General features: G+C 50.1%; 1 protein-coding gene across 1 annotated transcript; it reads left to right on the top strand.

Moving 5' to 3' along the window:
- Window positions 1-280: 280 nt before the first annotated feature.
- On the top strand, window positions 281-15268 carry ST3GAL5 (ST3 beta-galactoside alpha-2,3-sialyltransferase 5). Its single transcript, XM_054391583.1, has 6 exons — window positions 281-390; window positions 2912-3026; window positions 4843-5186; window positions 6125-6311; window positions 13606-13764; window positions 15005-15268. Exons 1-6 carry the CDS (start codon window positions 281-283, stop codon window positions 15266-15268), a joined length of 1179 nt encoding a protein of 392 aa, XP_054247558.1.
- Window positions 15269-16322: the final 1054 nt, after the last annotated feature.

Below are 16322 nucleotides of genomic sequence, written 5' to 3'. Positions count from 1 at the left end.
ATGGTGTTTGACAGTCAGTGGGTGTGATTGCAGTCATTAGAAGGCATAGACCTAAACCTGGCAACATGTAATATTTTTAGAGTCATGTCCTGACTTGTGCATCTGAGGTCTGTCCTTGATCATGAGGAGGTCAGGAGTAATTCAGTATTCCTGCCAGGATAACCAAGCATCTGGGAAGCAAATGAAGCTAGCAGCCACTGGATGTTCTGGGAACATCTTCTAGTTCAGCAAAGGTTATGTTTGTTGTTTTTTTTTTTTTTTCTCTTTCTTATTCACAGCAATGCTGAGTGACAATAACACTGTGAAGCTGAAAAGTGATCCTTCACCTCCTGTGCAATGGTGTGAGGTGGCTGCATGTGAAGATGAGAAGACCAAGCTGGTTTTTAAAAGGTACTCGCAAGTAAGTGTCATTGTCACAGCAACACAGAGGTTAGCTGCTACTTCCCCATCCTAGAAACTTAACAGGAAGGAGGCAAAACCCCAGGGCATGAGATTGCCACAGGAAGTGAATGGAGTGCTTGGCACACAGCTTTCCCTGGGGCACCCAAACCCTTCAAGGAGCTTAGGTGCTGAGGCGTTTGTACAGTCTGAAGGGCAGTGGGGGTCAGTGGGTGTTCTGGGGAGGTTATATTTATGAAGTTAATATATTTATGAAGACTCTGGAATGCTCCTTCACAAAACCTTGCCAGGTTGTTTTCAGTTGGAGGTCAAACTGGAATGAATGTGTGCTGGTGTACATCCAGAGCCATGGCTTAAACCAAAACCCCTCCATACTGTGATACATCCCTGCCACAGCAAATTTTAGGTCTTAAAGCTTAGAAAACTCAAAAGCCAAACCATTCTATCCACTGGTGTTTTGAGCACCTGAATGGTGCAGCCTCATCTGAATCTAGAAATGCCTGATGAACCTTTGTGGAAGAAACCTGACCTCATTCATCTGCTGTGAATCCCCTGGCTTCTGCCAGGCAGCTGATTCCAGAGGTTGCAGCTGATATTGCTGATGAAAGTTTTATACCCTCTGATAGTGTAAAATTGAATTTAGTTCAGTCAGATGCAATAAAAATTGCTGTGTGGTGTGTCTGACAGGCTGGAGGGAAGGGATCCATTCAGAGGGACCAGGACAGGCTGCAGAGGTGAGCCCAAGCCAGCCTCATGAAGTACAAGACCAAGTGCAGGCTGGGTGAGGAGTGCTCCAGAGCAGCCTGCAGGAGAAGGCCTTGGAGGTGTCAGGTGGTGACAAACTCCCCAGGAGCCAGCAATGGTCCCTGGCAGCCCAGCAGGCAGCTGTGTGCTGAGCTGCATCCAGAGCAGGGAGAGCAGCAGCACAGGGAGGGGATTCTGCCCCTCTGCTCTGCTCTGCTCAGAACCCACCTGCAGCACTGCCTCCAGCTCTGGGGACCCCAGCACAAGAAGGACCTGGAGAGGGTCGAGAGGAGGCCACCAAGATGATCAGGGGTCTGGAGAACCTCCCCTGTGGGGATAGGCTGGGAGAGCTGGGGCTGTTCAGGCTGGAGAAGAGAAGGCTGCAGGGAGACCTTAGAGCAGCCTTCCAGTACCTGAAGGAGCTCCAGGAGAGCTGGGGAGGGACTTTGGACAAGGGCTTGGAGTGACAGGACAAGGGACAATGGCTTTGAGCTGGGAGAGGAGAGATTGAGACTGGAGATGAGGAAGAAATTCTTGGCAATGAGGGTGGTGAGACACTGGCACAGGTTGCCCAGGAAGGTTGTGGCTGCCTCCTCCCTGGAGGTGTTCAGGGCCAGGCTGGATGAGGCCTTGAGCAAGCTGGGCTGGTGGGAGGTGTCCCTGTCCATGGCAGGGGGTTGGAACTGGATGATCTTGGAAGTCCCTTCCAAACCAAACCATTCCATGAACAGTGCTGCTTCTCCAGTGGTCACCTTGTGTGCAGCAAGCTCAGTGCCAGGATTGCAACTCTCAGTGTTGCAACCCTAGTACAGGGTTTTTTTAAAAACTATTTGAAACCTGCCTTAACTTCATCTGCAGAGTTTCCAGGAGCACTGAACACTGAGCAGGTTGTATGTCTGCAGGTAGTCTGTGTTGACTCAGTTTCCAGTTGGTTATTTTCTCTCTTATGCATGTTTTGGGGATGGCAATAATTGGACATTTCAGTATAAACCTGAGCATCTAAACTCTGCTTTCTGGCCTGCCAGTGAGTGCACAGAATCACAGAACATGAGGGGTTGGAAGCGTCCTCCAGAGCTTATCCAGTCCAACCCCCTGCTAGAGCAGGGTCACCCAGGGCAGGGCACGGCACACAGGGAACACATCCAGGTGGGGTTGGAAAGTCTCCAGAGAAAGAGACTCCACAACCTCTCTGGTCAGCCTGCTCCAGGCCTCTAGCACCCTCACGGGGACAAAGTTTATCTCATTATTAAGGTGGAATTTGCTGTGACTGTGTTCACATCCATTGCCCCTCATCCTATCACTGAATTGAATGTTATGTTTATAAGCAGTGGCCGTTGGCCCAAAATCTTGCAGTTGAGGTCCTATCCTTTTTTTCCCTTGCATGAAAATACAGATTTCAAACTTGAGTTACCTTTTAAAGTAGGGAAAAAAGCCACTTTTTGTTTCTTTGTGAGGAATCTGTGGCCCATCAGAGATGCATTTAGTCTGTGATGCAGGCAGAGAGCCTACATGCCCATCTGCCCATTTCCTTGTCTGTTTGCAGCCCTCTGCAGGTAGCTCTGAAGGGTTGGGAAGGGTTTGCAGTGCACAAAGCAGGAGTTTGCCTTGCTTTGAAGCCAGTGCAGTTGTTCACGTGAAGTTCTTCAACCATCTTAGATTAGTTTGAGAATAGCAACAGAAAGAGTTGATGGATTGCTGGGAAAAAAGCTGATTTCTGCCCCCCCCCTGCCCCTGTGTGCCACCCCTAAAGCCTTCTGTTTGTCCTCAGCCTTGTTGCACTGTCTGTGGTGGGAGGGTGCTTCCTGTACTTCCTCAAGTTACATTTTGGCCCTGAAGAATGTGACAGAACAAAGCTGCCCTACGTGGACCTCGATCGTGTAAGGGTTGGTACTCTTGGCTTTTTTCACTTGGCTTAAAGAAGTTATTAATTTACACCGTAAGAGTTGTAAGGATCTATATCCCAGAGCTAGAATGCTGAAATTAACAGGAGGTAAAATGTGGTTTTGCTTCATTTCATGCTATGGAACTTATGTTGCTTTGTTCTTGTGGAGTGGCAGCAGAAAGGCATAGAGAAAGTGGATCATTAGAGCTACCTGTTACTGTTAAGAATAACATTAGAAACGGAGACCATCCTGGTGTGGCAATGCAGGTGTCACTGGTGATCAGAAGAGTGATGCAACTGGAAAGTAGTGTAGCTTAAAAACCTTAAAAAGCCCCAAACCAAGCAGATTAAACCAAAGGTTCTAAGCCAGTTCCTCATCCTGCTTCAGTTCCTCAGATGGGTTTGGAATTACAGGGCAGATGTGCAGGAAGGGGCAGCTCTTCCTTCATTCATTTATTCAAAGTAGCAACTGCTTCAGCTGCAGTTTTTCATGTGGCTTTTAAGGTGGTCTAACAGGTACCAATAAAGCCTTTTCTTGATGGCAGTTCTCTGCCTTTACTACTTAACTTTGCTCTTGCTCTCAGTCCTTGTCTTGGGTGTCCCACGGCTGTCGTTCTCTCAGTGCTAAGGTACAGCTGCAAGTGCATCTTGAGTGCATGCTATTCCCCCTCTGAAGCCCTTTGCTTTCCCTTTCATCTGACATTTATTTTCTCAGTAACAAACTCTTGCTTCCTAACAGCAAAAGCCAACAACACCTTAAGCCAAGGAAGCCTAACAACTGCATGGGGTGGTTGTGACCACCCAAGTGCAGGACCTGGCACTTGGGCTTGTTGAACTTCATGTGATGTTTGTAATGGTGGCAGAGGCAGTGGTGTGGAACAATCTTGTTTAAAATGAAAAAGATACAAAACAGCACAACTTCCCTTTCCTGAAGAGTACAGAAGGAGAATCAAGTTAGCACTAGATTTAGATATTGACTCTCTGGACCTGTGTTTGCTCATGGTTTTTTGATTTCGGGGCAGGAAAGATCAGCAAGTTGTGCTGGGGAAGAGAACACGCAAAAAGAGTTTATTTGAATTGATAAAAGCAATGCCTTTGCTGTTTGCCTTTTCCTTACACCATTCACCAGCTTGCCACTACAGATCTCTCACAAATATACCTCAGTAGGTTTGGGCTTTGTTGCTTTGTTTCCAGTTAGACGAATCAGTGTAGTTTTAACGCAGTCTGATTGTTTTCTCCAGTATGGATCTCTAGGTTTTTATTTTGGGGCACAGTCTTTGCAAGAAGGCCTTGAAGCACCCCCACCTGTGTTGTTTCTGAAGCTGTGTTTTAGCCACTGGCAGCCCTCTGGGAGAGGTGCTGCTCAGTAAGCAGGTCCAGACCTCTACCCAGGGGATGCATCTCTGATCATATCCTTCTGTGGGCAGGACTCGGTCATGCAGCTGAGCAGGGAGCAGAGCTCTGCTTTGCTACAGGGTTAGATGGGTAGAGGGATGTTGGGGGGGGGGTAGTTTGTTTGCAAGTAACAGTATATGTGCTCTGTCACAGCTCCTTGCTTTCTTGTCACTTTCACCAGCCTAATGCACTCTTTAGCAAGCCTCCTCTGCAGACTGCGGAGATGGGGTGGAGAGAACATTCCATTGCAGGTTTTCAGCCTGCACTGGGTAGTGCCTGTGTTGGAGTGAGAGCTTTCAGATGCCTTGTAAACCTCTGTGTTTGCTGAACTGCCACTGCTCAGCTGGAGGGTAGCACTGAGAGGGCTCTGCATGTTCCTGGGGCTGGCTTTCCTGAGTGCCACCACCTGTGTTCTGTTGCAGAGAGCGCAGCAGTTCACCAGTGCCATGCTGCAGGAGCAGTGCCGGCCTGCTCACGTGAAGAGGGAGATGAGAAGGCTGTTTGCAGAGAAATACAGCGTGGACCTGGCTCCCTTTGTGAGGAAAGCTCTCAGTGAAGATGAAGCTTTGTTTAAGTATGGGCCTCCTTTTGGATTTCACAAGTATTCTGATAAACTGACAAACCTCCTTGAGCTCTTACCTGAGCATGGTTTGCCGGAAGAGTTGAAGGCCAAACACTGCAAGCGGTGTGTTGTTGTTGGCAGTGGTGGAATTCTTCATCAGACAGAGCTGGGTCACCTGCTGAATCAGTTTGATGTTGTTATCAGGTTGGTATCTGCCATTGCTTCAACTTGGTTTTAGTGAGTTCCAGTTACTTCAACTTTATTATAGTGAGGTGACCTTATTTTTAAGGGGGAAATTATCTCCAATGTGTGTGCAGATTAAAAGACTCTTTCTGAAAGTGGTTTTGAGAAATTTACTTGGAGTGCTGGTTGGAAGAGACCTCCAAGCTCATCCAGTCCATCCCTAGGGTTAGCACCAAACCTTGTCTCTAAGCACCAGCTCCACAGGCTGCTGGATCAGACCCAGGAATGGGGACTGCAGCACTGCCCTGGGCAGCCTCTGCCAATATCTGAGAACCCTTCCAGTCCAGAAAGATTTCCTGAGAGCCAGCCTGAGCCTCCCCTGCTGCAGCTTGGAACCATCTCCTCTGCTCCTGTCCCTTGCCACCAAGGAGCAGAGGCTGCCCCCTCCTCACTCCAACCTCCCTTCAGGGAGCTGCAGAGAGGTCTCCCCAAGTCTGCAGGACCTCTGCTGTCCTACAGAACTGATGGAGCTGGATGATGGTGCTCTTGTCCTAGCATCTGAAACTTGGGGTGAGCTGGAAGGATGCAAACCCCCAGGGTGTACTGTAGGGATAATCTGGGTGCCTCTCTCTGGCACACTCTGTGCCCATCTGTGTTTTTATGGAGAGAAATAACTAGCAGCTTCTTGGCTGTCAGGGGTTTGTTTTCCCTTCCTCTTTCAAGCCTCTCCGAGGTGGCACCAAGCAATGATGCTGAAACTCTGCCATGCTGTTTGAAGTTGCAGTTTTGCGCTTGTGTCAGTTAATGCAGAAGTGGAATCGGCTTCCTCTCATGGAGGAGGGCTGCTGGGGTGCTGAGACTGCACTGTGTCCTGCTGTGAACTCAGCACAAGTGCTTTGCCTAGTGCCTGATGCTTCCAAGACCGAATACAGTTTGTCTGCATTGTGCTTTGTTGCCAGGTTAAATGATGCCCCAGTTCAAGGCTACACAGCCCACGTTGGTAACAAGACCACCATCCGGCTGACCTACCCCGAGGGAGCACCCCTGTCTGAACTCGAGTACCCCCCTGCCAGCTTGTTTGTGGCCGTGCTCTTCAAGAGTGCTGATTTCAGCTGGCTGCAAGCAATGGTGAAAAATGAAACCCTGGTATGTACCCAGCCAACCCTCTGTTCCTGTGATTTTGTTTGCTTTCCTGTGTCAGAAACTGACTGGGCTGCTCCTTTGTGCTTTCATATCCTGAAGATCTTTTCTGTATCTTTGATGGCTTTTTAGCTCCATCTCCTAGTCACAGTTGGTACCAGCGTTTGTGCTGCAGCCCCATGCTGGCAGTGGCACTTTGTGTGCCACAGATATTTGTGGTTTCACCAAGCTAAATGCCATAGTAGGGGTTTACTAGAGTGGAATTAATTTCACATCAGGTTTAAGTGACTTGTTCAAGTCTACAAGGCTTGAAGTAGAAACAAGGTTTCTGGGTGTCAGTCCATGTTGCCAGCCCAGGTCTGTGCTGCTACAGTCAGTGGTACTGAAAGTATCCCAGCTGTGCTTCCAAACTTCAGAGCTTGTTCAGTTCTCACTGAGCATTTAAAGAAGTGTAGATGTTCCTAAGGAACTGGTTGAAGGCCTGTGTCTTTCCAAAGCCTTTAAGTTGGTGCTTTTCAGCTCTGTCAGTGGGCAGGCAGGTTATCCCTACAAGTTGAAGAGCAGTAGTTAGGTTTCTCTGACCACAGGCTGAAAACAGCGCTCTGATTTCTGGACAGAGGTTCAGAAGAAAACCTGCCCAGCTTTGGTGCAGTTTGGTCCCTGCTGCTTTAGGGCTGTTAGAGAAGTCTGGTTAATACTGACCATGGCTGCCAGCTACTGCTTCAGTCCAGAGAGTGTCTGCAGGGATATTGCTTTATTTTGAATTATCTGAGTATGGTTTTCCATGGATTTGTGCAAACTGAAGAACTTCTGCTCCCTGGTTGTGTTGTCCCTGGTGAAAACAAGGTCAGTCCATGACCTTCCCTGCAGCACGGTGGTTGTTTTGATGACCTGCAGCTTTCTAACTTGAGTTGAATCCCTGACTTACTTTCCAAGCTGTCTGGCTGTTCGTGTTTCAGGGTTTGGTTTTGCAGAATGCCTAGGTCAAGGATGGGTTTCTGTATTCATTCTGTTTGGAGGGGATGGAATGAGCTGGCTGGAGAGCTGCACTAGGAGAGCTACAGTCAGTGGCTCAGTGTCCAAATGGAGACCAGTGGTGTCCTTCAGGGGGTGGTACTGGGACCAGTGCTGTTTAACACCTTTTGGCAGTGACAGCTGTCAGACACCCTCAGCAAGTCTGTGGATGACACCAAGCTGTGTGGTGTGGCTGACAGGCTGGAGGGAAGGGATCCATCCAGAGGGACCTAGACAGGCTACAGAGCTGGCCCTAGGCCAACATCATGAGGTTCAATAAGACCAAGTGCAAGGTCCTGCACCTGGGTCAGGGCAATCCCAAGCACAAATCCAGGCTGGGTGAGGAGTGGCCCCAGAGCAGCCTGCAGGAGAAGGTCTTGGGGGTGTCAGGTGGTGACAAACTCCCCAGGAGCCAGCAATGGTCCCTGGCAGCCCAGCAGGCAGCTGTGTGCTGAGCTGCATCCAGAGCAGGGAGAGCAGCAGCACAGGGAGGGGATTCTGGCCCTCTGCTCTGCTCTGCTCAGACCCCACCTGCAGCACTGCCTCCAGTTCTGGGGACCCCAGCACAAGAAGGACCTGGAGAGGGTCGAGAGGAGGCCACCAAGATGATCAGGGGTCTGGAGAACCTCCCCTGTGGGGACAGGCTGGGAGAGCTGGGGCTGTTCAGGCTGGAGAAGAGAAGGCTGCAGGGAGACCTTAGAGCAGCCTTCCAATACCTGAAGGAGCTCCAGGAGAGCTGGGGAGGGACTTTGGACAAGGGCTTGGAGTGACAGGACAAGGGACAATGGCTTTGAGCTGGGAGAGGAGAGATTGAGACTGGAGATGAAGAAGAAATTCTTGGCAATGAGGGTGGTGAGACACTGGCACAGGTTGCCCAGGAAGGTTGTGGCTGCCTCCTCCCTGGAGGTGTTCAAGGCAAGGCTGGATGAGGCCTTGAGCAAGCTGGGCTGGTGGGAGGTGTCCCTGCCCATGGCAGAGGGTTGGAACTGGATGATCTAGGAAGTCCCTTCCAAACCAACCCATTCTATAAAACAAATGATTGCTTTTTGGTACCTGCATCATCCTCTGGCAGTCACAGCCTCAGGTTTGTGCTTTGCACCAGGAGCACCCTTGCTGATTCATAGAATCATAGAATCAAGAAGGTTGGAAGAGATCTCAAAGATCATCGAGTCCAACCTGTCACCCAGCACCTCATGACTATCTAAACCATGGCACCAAGTGCGACGTCCAATCCCCTCTTGAACACCTCCAGGGATGGTGACTCCACCACCTCCCTGGGCAGCCCATTCCAATGGCCAACCACTCTCTCTGTGAAGAACTTTCTCCTCACCTCCAGCCTAAACCTCCCCTGGTGCAGCTTGAGACTGTGTCCTCTTGTTCTGGTGCTGGTTGCCTGGGAGAAGAGACCAAACCCCTCCTGGCTACAACCTCCCTTCAGGTAGTTGTAGACAGCAATGAGGTCTCCCCTGAGCCTCCTCTTCTCCAGGCTAAACAGTCCCAGCTCCCTCAGCCTCTCCTCATAGGGCTTGTGCTCAAGGCCTCTCCCCAGCCTCGTTGCCCTTCTCTGCACATGCTCCAGCAATTCAACATCTTTCCTAAACTGAGGGGCCCAGAACTGGACACAGTACTCAAGGTGTGGCCTAACCAGTGCTGTGTACAGGGGTACAATGACCTCCCTGCTCCTGCTGGACACACTATGCCTGATGCAGGCCAGGATGCCTTTGGCTCTCTTGGCCACCTGGGCACACTGCTGGCTTATGTTCAGCCTACTGTCAATCAGTACCCTCAGGTCCCTTTCCACCTGGCTGCTCTCCAGCCACTCTGACCCCAGCCTGTAGCTCTGCATGGGGTTGTTGTGGCCAAAGTGCAGCACCCGGCACTTGGATTTGTTGAATGCCATCCTGTTGGACTCTGCCCATCTGTCCAGCCTGTCAAGGTCCCTCTGCAGAGCCCTTCTACCTTCTAACAGATTGACACCTGTTCCCAGCTTGGTGTCATCTGCAAATTTACTGATGATGGACTCAATCTCCTCATCCAGATCATCAAAAAAGATATTGAACAGGATGGGGCCCAGCACTGATCCCTGGGGGCCACCACTAGTGACAGGCTGCCAGCTGGATGTGGGCACCATTCACCACCACTCTCTAGGCTCAGCCCTCCAGCCAGTTCCAGTGCTGCTGTCCAAGCCACAGGCTGCCAGTTTGGCCAGGAGTTTGCTGTGGGGGACGGTGTCAAAGGCCTTGCTGAAGTCCAGGTAGACTACATCCACAGCCTGCCCCACGTCCACCAGGCTGGTCACCTGATCATAGAAGGAGATCAGGTTGGTGAAGCAGGACCTGCCCTTCCTAAATCCATGTTGGCTGGGCCTGATTCCTTGGCCATCCTTCAGGTGCGCAGTGATTGCCCCCAAGACAATCTGCTCCATGATTTTCCCTGGCCTGTAGTTCCCAGGTTCTTCTGTCCATCCCTTCTTGTGGATGGGTGTCACATTGGCCAGTTTCCAGTCTTCTGGGACCTCTCCAGTGAGCCAGGACTGGTGGAAAATGATGGAGAGAGGCTTGGCCAGCTCATCTGCCAGCTCTTTCAGCACCCTAGGATGAATCCCATCAGGTCCCATGGACTTGTGAATATCCAAGTGACTCAACAAGTCTCGAACTAATTCCACATGGATTTCAGGAGTACAACACTGCTCCTTGACCCCATCAACCAGCTCAGGAGGCCAGTTATCCTGAAGTCCTCCTGCCTTACTGTTGAAAATGGAGGCAAAGAAGGTATTTAGAATCTCAGCCTTCTCCTCGTCCTTAGTTACAATGTTACCCTCCACATCCAATAAAGAGTGGAGGCTCCTCTTGCCCCTCTTTTTAGCATTAATATATTTATAAAAATGCTTTTTGTTGTCCTTCACAGAAGCGGCCAGTTTAATTTCTAACTGTGCTTTTGCCTCTCTAATTTTTCTCCTACATGATCTAACAACATCCTTAAACATATCACTAGTTGCCTCCCCCCCTTTCCAAAGGCGATAAACCCTCTTTTTTTCCCTTAAATCCTTCAGGAGCTGCTTGCTCATCCAGGCTGGTCGTCTTCCCTGCCGGCTCGTCTTACGGCATGTGGGAACTGCCAGTTCCTGTGCCTTTAAGAGCTCCTGTTTGAAGTAGGTCCAACCATCCTGGACCCTTTTCTTCTTAAGGGCTGTTACCCAGGGAACTTTCCGAATAAGTTGCCTGAACAACCTGAAGTTTGCCCTCCGAAAGTCCAAAGTGAGGGTTCTGTTACTGCTCCTCCCTATCTCCCTGCATATTGAAAACTCCACTATCTCATGGTCGCTGCACCCTAGACAGCCTCCAACCATCACATCTCCCACCAGCCCTTCTCTATTTGAGAACAGCAGATCAAGCAGAGCCTTACCCCTGGTAGGTTCACCTAAGAGCTGCATCAGGAAGTTGTCATCCATGCACTCTAGGAACCTTCTGGACTGTCTCCTCTCTGCTGAATTAAGTTCCCAGCAGATGTCTGGTAGGTTAAAGTCCCCCACAAGGACAAGGTCTGATGATCTTGAGACAGCTTCCAGCTGCTTATAGAATATCTCATCGGCCTCCTCGTCCTGGTTGGGTGGTCTATAACAGACTCCAACCAGGATGTCAGTTTTGTGCGGCCTCCCTCTGATTTTAACCCACAAGCATTCAACCCTTTCATCTGCAACCTCAAGTTCTGAGGCATCAAAAGATTCCCTAATATACAGGGCCACCCCTCCTCCTCTTCTCCCTTGCCTGTCTCTCCTAAAGAGCTTATAACCCCCCAGTGCGGTACTCCAATTGTGAGAATCATCCCACCATGTTTCTGTAATGGCAACTACATCATAGTTCTCCTGGTGAACCAAGAGTTCCAGTTCATCTTGTTTGTTGCCCATACTGCGTGCATTGGTGTACATGCACTTCAGCTGGGCTGCTGATTTCACCAGTTTGTGTGGTCTTCCCTCCTCTCCAAGGAGACTGGTTTCCTCACCCACCCCCTTCAGACCTAGTTTAAAACCCTCCCAATGAGTCCTGCAACCCCAGTGCCAGCACCCTCTTACCCTTTCTAGATAAATTCAACCCAACTTGGTACAGCAGGTCAGGTGCAGTAAGAGTTGCCCCGTGACCAAAGAAGCCAAAATTCCGCTGCTGGCACCATCTCTTAAGCCAACTGTTGATGGTGTGGGTTTTCCTGTTCCTCTCAGTGTACACCACTGCTACTGGTTTTGCAGGTTCATTCCACCCTCTTTCTCCTTCTGGTGCAGGCAGCTGGTTTTGGGAACTGATTTTGGTATGGACACAGCATGGTGAAAGGCTACGAAGATGCTTAAGGGACTGTAGGAGTCTCTCCTATGAGTGAGATGGGACTCCCAAGCCTGGAGAAGTCAAGGCCCAGGGGGAAAGCGTAGTGATGTGCATGAACAGCTGAGGGGAGGGTTGGGGAAAGGCCAGAGCCAGGCTCTCTTCAGTGGTGCCCAGCCACAGGACCAGAGGCAATGGGCATAAGCCTCTGGACATCAGGAAATGCTTCCTTACTGTGAGGGTGCCCCAGCCCTGGCACAGGTTGCCCAGGGAGGTTGTGGAGTCTCCATCCATGGAGATACTCAAAAGCCATTTGGACACAGCTGCAGCTAGCTGGCATGGATGGACCTGCTTGAGTGAAAGGGGCTGGGCCACCTGACCTCCAGATGTCCTTTCCAAACTCAAGCACTGTGATTGTGGGAACTGAAAACATGACCTCTTCTCTCAACACTGACCTGTCAGCTGGTCAGCTCTGTGCCCGCATCGGGACTTCAGTCAAGCGATCCAGAGCACGGGGTGTGTGAGGGGGGTAAGTGGAACACAGCACCCTGGAAATGTGGTCAGCTGAAGCTGCTGTAGAGTTGTACCTGTTCAAAACCTCCAGGTGTGTTGCAGCTGTATCAGTTTTATCATTGCTTAGTGTAAAAGGAGCCTGATTCAGTGTGGGGTTTGCCGTTAGCATGCATCTGTATGCCCACAAGTAGCATGAGATCAGCATCTAGCTTGCTGAATCCTGTGAAAATCCTCCTCTGAAGTGGGACTTGTATCACTGGGTGGCTGCTGTCAGACAACAGCTGCTGACTTCACAGCCTCATCAAAATGTTTTTAAATCCAGTGCTCGCTTCAGAATCACAGAATATGAGGGGTTGGAAGGGACCTCCAGAGCTCATCCAGTCCAACCCCCCTGCCAGAGCAGGGTCACCCTGGGCAGGGCACACAGGAACACATCCAGGAGGGGTTGGAAGTCTCCAGAGAAGGAGACTCCACAACCTCTCTAGGCAGCCTGCTCCAGGCCTCCAGCACCCTCACAGGGACAAAGTTTTCCCTCCTGTTCCCAGGGCACTTCCTCTGCTCCAGCTTGTCCCCAGTGCCCCTTGTGCTGTCTTTGGCCATCCCTGAGCAGAGCCTGGCTCCAGCCCAGCACATCTTTATCCCCAGCAATGAGGACAGCCCTCAGGCTCCTCTGCTCCCAGCTCTAAGCCCCAGCTCCCTCAGCCTTTTTTTTTTGTTGTTGTTGTTCAAGTATTGCAGATGTAGTGCTGAGGAAGAATTCTGGAGGTGCTGGTGGATGTGTTGGCTGATTGAATACAGAATGCAATCAAACCCAACTTTACCCTCTGCTGATCTGTTTGTAACTCCTCAGTACAGGAAGGACATGGACCTGATGGAGAAGGTCCAGAGGCGGCCATGAAAATGCTCAGGGGATTGGAGCAGCTCTGCTGTGAGGACAGGCTGAGGGAGCCGGGGCTGTTAAGCCTGGAGAAGAGAAGGCTCCAGGGAGACTAATAGCAACCTACCAGTACCTGAATGGGCTACAAGAAAGCTGCAGAGTTTGCAAAGGGCTGCAGGGACAGAACCAGGGGCAATGGATTCAAACCAGAGCAGAGCAGATTTAGATTGGATGTGAGGAACAAGTTCTGCACCAGGAGGGTGGTGGAACACTGGAACAGGTTGCCCAGGGAGGTGGTTGAGGCCACATCCCTGGAGATATTCAAGGTGAGGCTGGACAGGGCTGTGGGCAATCTGATCTAGTGGAGGATGTCCCTGATGACTGCAGGGGGTTGGACTGGATGAGCTTTGGAGGTCCCTTCCAACCCAGACCATTCTGTGATTCTATGAAATAGGTTTTTCCTCTTTTGGGTCAGTCACTTGAGGTGCACACTAGTGTTCCTGAATCACCTCAGCTTTAAATGATGAATTCTGTAACTTCTGTTTCAGAGTTCCCTTTCTAAACTCCTTTTTCTCCCTCTCAGCCTCTGTGGGTGCGACTCTTCTTTTGGAAGGAGGTTGCTGAGAAGATTCCTGTTCCCTCACAGCAGTTTCGGATTCTGAACCCAGTCATTATCAGAGAGACAGCTTTGGACATTTTACAGTTCCCTGAGCCTCGACCAAAGTTATGGGGTTGGGATAAGGTAAGAAGTTTCCTTTTAGGATAAGGAGACTATAGAATGTTGAGCAAAATAAGAAACTGAGGAAAGTTGGGGGGTTTTTCCTTGAGTATGGTTTCTCTGTGCAGTTTCAGAGTTGTCTCAGGTAATAGAGCAGCCACTGTGCTCTCCAGAGACTTGCAGAATCAGAGCAGGGTTTCAGCTCAGCTTTTCACTTCTGTTCAGAGGTATGGTGCTTGTGCACGCTGACATGAAACAGCCCTTTTCACACAGCATCCACATGCAGTGAGGCTCAAACTCATTCCAGAACACTCACACATCCCTGTGGCTGCCGTTAAAACACACATTTGGTGTCTTAAGTGTGTGAAGAGCAGCCCCACTAAGCCAAACCAGCAGTCAGCTGTAAGTCTTCAGCTGCAGGGAAAACAGAGAGCATGGAGAGCAGGCTAGTGCAGAGCACCCTTCCAGCTACTGGAATCACTGTGTGCCAGTGTGCTCCGCTGGTGGATGTGTGCTCCCTCTGTGCTTTACTGCAGTAAGGAATGATGGCTTGCTACTGGAGTCAGGCACTGCATTATTGTTATCCAAATTGTTGGTTGGAGAAACTGGATGTCACCAGAGCCCTCCTGAATGGTGAAAAGTACTGAGCAGTCTTCATCCTTATGCTTTGTCTGATAGCATTCAATGGAGGCATCACTGCACAGCTGTTGGAAGGATGTATTTGCATGATGTCACCTGTCAAGCTCTGTGTCTTTTAGTTGTAGCACAGCAGAACTGCCTTCTTTGCAGGCTGAGTGAAAAGGCTCGTTCCGAAGGGCACTGCTGGAGAGCCTGTTGCTCAGGATCAGGGTACACATCAACAAGGGTCAAACTGAGCTGTGTCAGCAGCTGTTGGAGTGCTTGGAGTGGTGGTTCACTTGTAGATTTGATGGTAATAGGGCAGCCCAGACAGGCAGAACCAGAAGGTGGTGCTGACAGGCAGAAGCCTTGTCAAAGGCAAACATTCAAGTTGTGTAAGTGCTTGGCTCTGAAACTTTGCCTTTTTCTTGCTCATTTAATTGAGTTTTAGTCGCAGCTGATTTTAGTTTTAATTGATTGCAGTTTTGAGTGAGAAGAGGAAAGAGGCAAAACTGTTAAACTTTGTAAAGCTTTTCCAAAAGCTACCCCAAGAGGATGTTTGAGTTCAGCAGCTTCCTTCTGCCCCTTCTAGAATGTGCTACAGCTGAAGGTTTGAGCTCAGCAGTTTCCTTCTCCCCCTCTCTAGAATGTGCCTACGATCGGAGTCACGGCTGTTGTGCTGGCCACGCACCTCTGTGATGAAGTGAGCTTGGCAGGCTTTGGCTATGCCCTGGAGCAGCCCAGCACACCCCTGCACTACTACGACAGCCTCTGCATGGCTGCCATGAAGGGACAGACCATGCACAACGTGACCAGAGAGACCAAGCTGCTACAGAGGCTCATCCAGGAGAGGGTTGTCAGGGACCTGACGGGTGGCATCCACTGCGAGTTCTGCGGCACTGCCAGCTAGCCACAGGCAAGTGCCAGGGCTTGGGCTGGGTCAGTCTCCAGAGGCCCTGTTGGAACAACCTCTGCACTCTTCAGCAGTTCTTCAAGGCCTTTGTGAAATGGACCTGGAATCTCTGCCACCTTCTTTCACATCAAGTTCCATTTGTTGGACTTGTACATTGATTTTGCTGTCAAATTTACTGTGCACCTCTTTGTGGATAACTGGGGGAATGCCACTTGGTGTTGAAAGAGATCCCTTGAAAGTCTGATGTTTGAAGCTGTCTGAGAGCAGCAGCAGTTTTGTTGTGGCACACAGGTCTAGCCTGACTGGTCCAGCAGCATACAGGAGGTGTTCCCTGCACCATGGCTCTGCTGAGCCAGTTCTGGCTATGTGACTTCTCTCCAGGCATGCCATGAGAAGAAATGTGGAGGCTGCTCAAGTGCTCCTTGTAACCTGAGCACTGTTTCCCCCTTCAGATATTTATATTCTTTTGGGTTTGTAGGAATATTTTGTGGGTGGAGGAGGAACGTGGGAGTGGAGGTGAAGGCAAATCAAGTTTTGGGGCAACACCTGAAGGGTGAGTACTTTGTGATTGATAGAAAAATCATGGAGCAATTATTGCATTGGGTTAAAATCCTGCTGTATCCCGAGGACACAGTGAGAGGGTTTAGCTTTCACCTGAACCAGATAATTTGTCATTTCCACCTTTTTAAGACCCACCTAAATGTTTCTCACTAGCTAATTGGCAGCAGAGCCCAAGAAGTGGCACAAGTACAAAGCCTGCCCGGTTTGCTTTCCTGGAGGGACTTGAGAATTACTGCCTCTGTCAAATGCTGTCTGGGCTGAGTCTTCCACTTAGCAATAACAGGCTCTGTGACCAGGTCAAAATCCCCATGGGTTACTTTATGATCCTCTAGTAGTTAATTACAGATAATGTAAGCATAATAGTTTACAGTGGTGGGAACCCAGATGAGCTCCAGTGCTGTCTCTGTAACTGAAGGCAGAGGCAGGGTTGTTGGCTTTCCTGGCTCACCTTTCCAGCCAGGGTGAGTATGCACATTAAGCAGAAAATCCC

This window comes from Indicator indicator, chromosome 23 (assembly GCF_027791375.1).
Source record: "Indicator indicator isolate 239-I01 chromosome 23, UM_Iind_1.1, whole genome shotgun sequence".
NCBI lineage: Eukaryota > Metazoa > Chordata > Aves > Piciformes > Indicatoridae > Indicator > Indicator indicator.
Note: the sequence above shows the minus strand (reverse complement) of the source record. Positions and strands in the feature narration are given on the sequence as shown.

Excerpts from the sequence above, each read along its gene's own strand:
- ST3GAL5 (XM_054391583.1), top strand. The coding sequence starts at position 281 with ATGCTGAGTGACAATAACACTGTGAAGCTGAAAAGTGATCCTTCACCT. Across the intron at positions 5,187-6,124 it reads CAGTTTGATGTTGTTATCAG|GTTAAATGATGCCCCAGTTC; the intron begins GTTGGTATCTGC and ends CTTTGTTGCCAG. Across the intron at positions 13,765-15,004 it reads AGTTATGGGGTTGGGATAAG|AATGTGCCTACGATCGGAGT; the intron begins GTAAGAAGTTTC and ends CCCCCTCTCTAG.